This window comes from Triticum urartu, chromosome 5 (assembly GCF_003073215.2).
Source record: "Triticum urartu cultivar G1812 chromosome 5, Tu2.1, whole genome shotgun sequence".
Taxonomy (NCBI): Eukaryota; Viridiplantae; Streptophyta; class Magnoliopsida; order Poales; family Poaceae; genus Triticum; species Triticum urartu.
The window spans coordinates 101,392,205-101,399,225 of NC_053026.1; the positions used below are offsets into that span (position 1 = coordinate 101,392,205).

Here is a 7,021-nt window from a genome sequence, read left to right on the forward strand (position 1 = left end):
TGAAAGGAAGATTTTTCCCCGACACTGAGTTTATGCAGGCCCCGGCGCCCAAGTCGGCTTCTGCTACTTGGAAGGCGATTATTGCGGGGAAGAAAGCTCTCAGCACAGGTTTGATCAAACCGTGTTGGAGATGGCAGTACGATCTCGATCTGGACTGATAAATGGATTCCAGGGATGATCAGCATGACACATGTTTCACGACCACTGAACACTGACATTTTGCTAGTGTCCGAGCTTATTGATCCTCATACTTGGTCGTGGAGATAGGATCTGGTCAGAAGTAACTTTATTGCCACAGACGCTGCGGCCATTCTTAACATACCTATTCGGTCGGGCGGTGGCAATGATTCTCTTGCTTGGGCATTTGAAAAAACAGGCAATTACACTGTCAAATCAGCGTACCGATCTCTTGTGACTCAGAACGAGCGTTTGGCTCTAGAGGAAGGGACGGCTACCGGAACTTCATTGAGTGATCAACAGTTGTGGAAAGCCTTGTGAACGTTGAATGTTATCCCAAAAGTTAGTGTTTTGGTGGAGAGTGCTTCGAGGGATTTTGCCTGATGAAGCAACACTCAATCATCGACATATTACGGATGCTCGGCAGTGCAAAGTTTGTCGTGCAACAGATCTGAAGCATGCATTATTACATTGCCCGCATGCTCAAAATTTCTGGGAAGAGGCATGTGCGTGGTTTGGTCTGCGGCTGTCACTCGGAGTGATGGGCGCGTGACATTACGTGCTCCCCATGTGTTCTCCTATGAGGACCGAGCAAAGATCATAACTATCATGTGGTCCATTTGGCATTCCAGGAATCGCATCAAGCATGGAGAAGAGGGTAGAGACCCGGTGTCTACTATGCGGGCTACAAAGGAGGCCATTGCGCTCCTTCATCTGCCGCGCAAAGAGGCACAAGTTTTGCCTGGATTTGGATGGCGTCCGCCTGATGAGGCTTTGTCAAAATCAACACACGGTGGACTTAATATTGAGGGGGGTCGAGCGGGTGCCGGTGGTGTTGCTCGATCTCCCTCGGCCTTGCTTGGTGCGTGGTGCAAACCTTATTCCGGGATCACAGATCCTCTCACTATGGAGGGTCTATCCTTACGTGATGGTGTTCGTTTTGCTACTCTCCGAGGCTTCTCCCATGTGATAATGGAAGTAGACTGCTTGGAGTTGGTGACACTTTGGAACTCTCGTCACAATTCACGATCTATTGTGGCCTATTTGTTAGATGAGATAGGAGAGCTCAGACTTACTTTACATCTTTCGATGTTCGTCATGTAAATAGATCAGCTAATCTTCCTGCACATCTATGTGCAAAGTGTGCTTGTGCACTTGATGTAACAGATAACTGGGTAGATGAAACTCTAAGCTTCCTGGTGACCAGCCTTTTGGATGACTCATCCATGAATACCTTTCGATGAATAAAGCTCTCCAATTAGTATGCAAAAAAAACTACATATATAGACGGGACAACTTTTCAACGCCACCAGTGTACGACAGCGGGAAGAGCCGACGTCGCACACCCACGGCACCGCCGCGTTCCGTCCGCTTTCTCTTCCTCCTGCGCGGTCCCCCCTCCGTCCGCAGCCGCGGCGCCCCGGGGCACACATCGGGCGCCCGCAGCCGGCTTCTCGGCGACGTCGGCGTCGAGTAACCCTCCTCGTAACCATTAGCGTCGCCGTTGTCCTCCACAGGTGAGGCGTCCACTCCGCAGTCGCCCGCTGCCAGAGGCATGGCGGGCACTTCCTCCGCCGCCGGCACACCGTCCGGGGTCATGTCCTGTGCTTCGCGGGCGGCGTAGCTGTTCCGGCGACCCATATGCATGCGTACGCGCGCGAGAGTTGCTCTGCGACCTGAGACCGATCGACGCGCGAGAGTAGCAAAGGAACCGGGCGCGGGGGCTCGATATTTATACAGGAGACGTCGTCATCCAGTTTGAACCGGTTACGGAAGGAAGCAAATCCGATTCGAGATCCTCGCGTGGCCCTTCAAGTCTCATGGGCCTCGCTTTAAAAAAAAATCTCATGGGCTTCTAACTCTAAGCCCGGGAGAAGAGAGGGAAAGAAAGGTGAGGAGGAGCGCGTTCCTCTCCGGCTCTCTCTCTCCTCTCTTGCGCTCAGGCTCAGTTTAGTTTGTTTAACCGCTAGGGATAGGGAAAGGGGGGAAACAACAGAGCGGAAATAGGCGTTAGTCCGTCAATGGAGGGGAGGAGCAGCAGCTCCATTTCCCTTCTCCCGCCGCACATCACGAGGAAGGAGCCCTTTTTCTCCACCCTGGTATGATGATCTCGCGCTGCTCCCCAAAAAGGTCTCAGCTGTTAGTATTAGAAACGAAACACTTTTTCCTTCAAGAAAATCGAGAGTCAAGACGGGCTATGCTATTTGATTTACTTGGAATACATGATTTTCTAAACAACTTGGAACACCTCATCATGTGTTCAATATAAGTTATACAGTACTCAATCTGTAAAGAAATATAAGAGCGTTTAGATCACTAAAGTAGCACCCAAGATCCAAATGCTCTTATATTTCTTTACGGAGGGAGTAGCATTTTCTATCTAATTCTCTCTCAGAAAGAAAAAACATATGATGGCACGTATATATAATACAGATATCTTTATTTGTGTGCGATGGAAAGTGATATATGGGATATCTCACCGTTTTGGATTAGCTGCAGGTGTTCAGGATCTAACTTCCTTCTGCATTGATTTCAGCTTTCACCAGAACAATGGCGGAGGGCAGGCGGCTCGATAGGCGGGGTCCAGGCTGCCTCGAGGGCTTGTTCAAATTTCTTGCCCTCAACCAAAAATTGCAAACGCCAAAACTGATTGCCTATCAAAAGCATGGGGAAGGAAATGACAACACACTCAGTAAGGTTCTGCATGCTTCCAGCAGCAATTTTGCAGTTTTCTGAAGACTTAGTGTCTTTACATGATTGTGTATGTTACTAGTCAAGCTCTTCACTTTGTTTTTCCTTGTCTTGGATAGGATCTTGCTATAGATTATGCATTGCTGCTCATTTGCCAAAGTTGGTTGCAAAAAGGCTCGACTCCGATAACCACATCTTTCTTGGCAATATAAAGTTGTAATGTGTTTGCTATTTCTTTTTATATATGATGCAGGAGTAAAAGTTCCGAAACCCATAAACGGCATAGAAAAAGAAGAAACTGTTCAGGTATGTGCTCAAATTCAATTTTGCATTTGCTTTAATGGTAAAGGCAGGCTTCAACCTCTCATAGGTATCTACTGATCATTGGTATATTAACATTAGAGAAAGCCAGAAATTTAAAATTGTTATGTTCTGAGTCCCAAGAAAACTAAGAGCCTACCTGTCAATTTTCAAGTCATTTTCTGATATTTATCTTAAGTTCCCGAGTGGAGCCTGTGGCTAAAATGACTCTACACACCGTATTAATCGCTAACTGCTTTCTAATACTCAGAAGGAGACTGACAGCGTTTCTCCAACGGCGAAGGCCAGCATGTTTACATGGAAGACACTCATGTTCAGGAAAAAAACACACAAGAAAGATCAAAAGAAGATTGAATCGCATTCCAATCCGCGTGACAGCTCCCCATCGTCCTCACGTTTGATACGCTCCGGCTCAATCCATCATTCAAAATGCTTCGAATATGTGGTTCCTGATGAGTTGGCTTTGGAGTACCAGCGAATGAACGAATCGAGCTCCAATGAGACAGGCTCTAGTCAGGGTGCACCCCAGTCATCACATCAGAGCCCTAGAGGTCCCGTTTTTCAGGAGTCGCGCAAGGCTTCTGGTAGCATTAGTGGCAAACATAACTTGATTGCAGAAGCACCCTGTGAGACCATACCTGAGAACCTTACTACTGAGAATGAGGTCTCCTCTAAGCAGAAAAGCCTTGATGATTCAACGCATCACTCGAAGGAGTTCTTGGATTTCCTTGAATTGTTCAATGCACACAGGGAACTGTTTCTCAAGATTCTTCACGATCCTTCCTTGTTAGTACCACCTGAACAGCAAGAGCAAGAAGCTTCCTCTAGCGGTGCAGTACCGCTGAGCAAATTAGAATCGTTCCCAAGACCAGGAGGATCATCAGGGAAGCGTAACCCTATATTTGATCGGAGCGACAGTGAGAAAAGCAGAAGGGTAGAAATCCAAAGGTCGCCGTCAAGGCCTAAATCTGACCTTGAAGGCGCAAAAGTCATCAGTACAAGACTGCCTTCTGGTGTCGAGGCATCAACAGTTTCTCTTGCAGAATCAAGAAGCCTAAAAAAAGCTGGAACCACTTCAAGTCGATTTAAAGCTATAAGTAAGAAGATCAAACATGTCGTAAAGGACGGAGTTTTTCATAAAATGCCTTATGGCCAAAAGATGGCTGAGTTAACCAAGAGCACCTCCACGAAGAAATATGCCCAGGAGGAGAAACAAATACGAAGATCATATTCTATTGCAGAATCAGTAGACAAGTACTCGACTCTCTATGATTCAATGTCAAGGGAGTCAAGGATTTCCTTAGAAAGACCAAGTACAGCAGTGGAAGACGATGCAAGCTTAAGAGACAAAAAGTCGCCGATGCACATCAAAAGAATAACTTCTCTTCCAGAAATGGAATTATATGCTCCTCAAAAAGATGCTCTAACTGAATTTCCTGGTTCTCAGATTGTGCCCAAGACATATGATGTGGAATCTGATCGGTTTTCTTCACATGAAAATGGCTCCTTCAGTATTGTCACAGAAGGAAATTTGTACCCTGATTATATCACAGAAAGAACAGCAGATATTTACAGTGAACAAAATGATGAAGGTATGAAAGGACAGGAAGATTATCTTAAGGTGAACTTTACATAAAACAGACTTACTGTTGTTTCCGGTGATTTCTGCAGAAGGTGCTTTCCTTTGTTCCCTAGAAGAAGATTTACGTAGCATTCTCCGAACTCCCAGTTCGTCTTCTTTTGGCCAGTCTTTTTCCCATCGACGCATCAACAGTTTACCTTCCTTTGACCGGACATTTTTTCAAGATCACAGCCGCAGTTTTACTGAGCATTCTGTAGCAGGTGAAGTATAGTGAAACCTGAACCTCTGTAGACATCGGAACAAACAATTAGCAAAATTTGGTTGGTATATTTCCCCACTTAAACACAGAGTAGCTAACTTCTATCAAAACAGTCATGAAAATATGAAGCATCGGTTGTTGTCATAAACAATAACCCAAATACTTTCATAATATCACCTTTTGTATGGAAGTAGTAATTCTTCCTAATTTTCCATGCCATGGTAAACTAATATCTTGCACTTGCATGCATTTTACCATGATTATATCTATACGACTGTGAGGCATTATTCTATTTTTAAGGAAGATTATACACTTATATTCTTGACATATTCAGACTCAGAACCGACATTTGAAGATATGCAACTCGAGGATGATGAGTGGTTGGTCAAGCCATCACAGGCTTCAGGAGAATATGCTGCCAATTTCAAGGATGACCAGTGGCTAATTAGGCCACTGCAACCCTCGGGCATCGATGCTGCTGATCATGAGGATGAAGAGTGGGTTGTCGAGACACCACAGCTGCTAGGTACCAATGCTGTCGAGGATGAAGAGTGGCTGGTCAAGCCGGCACAGCCCTTGGGTGCCGATGATCCAAATTCAGAGTTCCAGTTTATACATGAATTCACTGAACAAAATGATGCAGGTTCCTTGCACATTTATGTCGATGACAAGAATGAGGCCGATTTCCAGTATGTGAAGGATATACTCAAGAAATCCGGGTTCAGCTGTGGCGAGGCCGATTGGTATGCATCCAACCAGCCACTCAGCCCAGTGATCTTCGAGGAGGCAGAATGCTCATGTCAGGATCTTGAGATGACCAACGACGAGCCCCACAGCATCATCAGGCGCATGCTCCTGTTTGATATCATCAACGAGGTCCTGATGCACATCTACGACTCCTCCCTTGTCAACGGTCCGTGGCATTCGCGCTTCGACCCGCGCACCAGGCCGATACCCATGGGGTCCCACGTCCTTGAGGAGGTGTGGGCAAACGTTAGCTGCTACCTGAGCCTTCAGTGGAAGCCCAACAAGACGGTGGACGACATTGTGGCGCATGATGTTATGAGGAAGGACAGCTGGATGAACCTGCTGTACGACGCAGAGTGTGTCGCGCTGGACCTGGAGGATCTTATGGTGGAGGACCTTCTGGATGATGTTGTTCTTCAGATAGTGTTAATATCTATCGATGAATGACTTCTAAGAGCTAATTGTCTCTGAACACTTAGCAATGCGTTGTTTCTAGACACAGAAAGCAGAATATACATGGAATTAGATAGCAGATGAATAGAATATTTGAAAGACAGGTCTTAGTTATGTGCTTGGTCTATACTTATACTGTATGCATTCTAATTGTACTCAAACTGCCAGGGAGCTCGTTGTAGTTCATATTGGTTGCCTGGTTGGTATACGCACAGTGTCTCGAGCAGTTGAGCTGACTGTCCTAAGTGATATCACGCCAGAGTTTATCCTCCAGTTTGAACATGTAAAATGCTCGTTTTTGAAAGCAGGAAAACGTTCTTACGTGAACGAATAGGAATTTTGGCTATATTCTCTGATGATCACTGTGGTCTTGACCCGCTGCTTTGGTCCTTGGAATTTGCATCTATACACTATCTTGATGTCTGTTAATCTAAAAAAGTAGTGTTGTTTCACAAACGTCAAGCCCGTCTAGCTCAGTTGGTAGAGCGCAAGGCTCTTAACCTTGTGGTCGTGGGTTCGAGCCCCACGGTGGGCGATTTAGTGTATACTTTTTTACATTGTAGATGGTTCATTTCAATGTATACTTGGCAGATGATTCAATTCTAACTTTTACAATTGTTGTTTGTGTCACACCATCTTTTTTTTAGCAATCACGCCTAACTGCTTTTCCCCTCTTTTTTTTTTGTGGGAATCACACCTGACTTTCACAGAAATTATCCATCACAGCAATACAACAATCCAATCAAGGACGTTTGAATAGAAAGTGACAAAATTAATCTTGATTATTAATA

The 7,021-nt window shown here is 45.5% G+C and overlaps 1 protein-coding gene and 1 non-coding gene across 2 annotated transcripts; both read left to right on the forward strand.

Annotated features, from left to right (window-relative positions):
- Positions 1–2,137: 2,137 nt before the first annotated feature.
- LOC125555730 lies at positions 2,138–6,602 on the forward strand. The gene is made up of 6 exons (XM_048718591.1): positions 2,138–2,276; positions 2,714–2,869; positions 3,122–3,174; positions 3,440–4,781; positions 4,861–5,031; positions 5,365–6,602. The coding sequence occupies exons 2-6, from the start codon at positions 2,728–2,730 to the stop codon at positions 6,222–6,224; spliced, it is 2,568 nt and encodes an 855-aa protein (XP_048574548.1). The 5' UTR covers positions 2,138–2,276; positions 2,714–2,727; the 3' UTR covers positions 6,225–6,602.
- Positions 6,603–6,692: 90 nt separating this feature from the next.
- On the forward strand, positions 6,693–6,765 carry TRNAK-CUU. The gene has a single exon. It is a non-coding gene; the product is annotated as a tRNA-Lys (tRNA).
- The last annotated feature ends 256 nt before the right edge of the window (positions 6,766–7,021 follow it).

Coding starts and splice junctions, on each gene's coding strand:
- LOC125555730 (XM_048718591.1), top strand. CDS start 2,728: ATGGCGGAGGGCAGGCGGCTCGATAGGCGGGGTCCAGGCTGCCTCGAG. Junction 2,870..3,121: donor AGGAAATGACAACACACTCA/GTAAGGTTCTGC, acceptor TATATGATGCAG/GAGTAAAAGTTCCGAAACCC. Junction 3,175..3,439: donor AAAAAGAAGAAACTGTTCAG/GTATGTGCTCAA, acceptor TCTAATACTCAG/AAGGAGACTGACAGCGTTTC.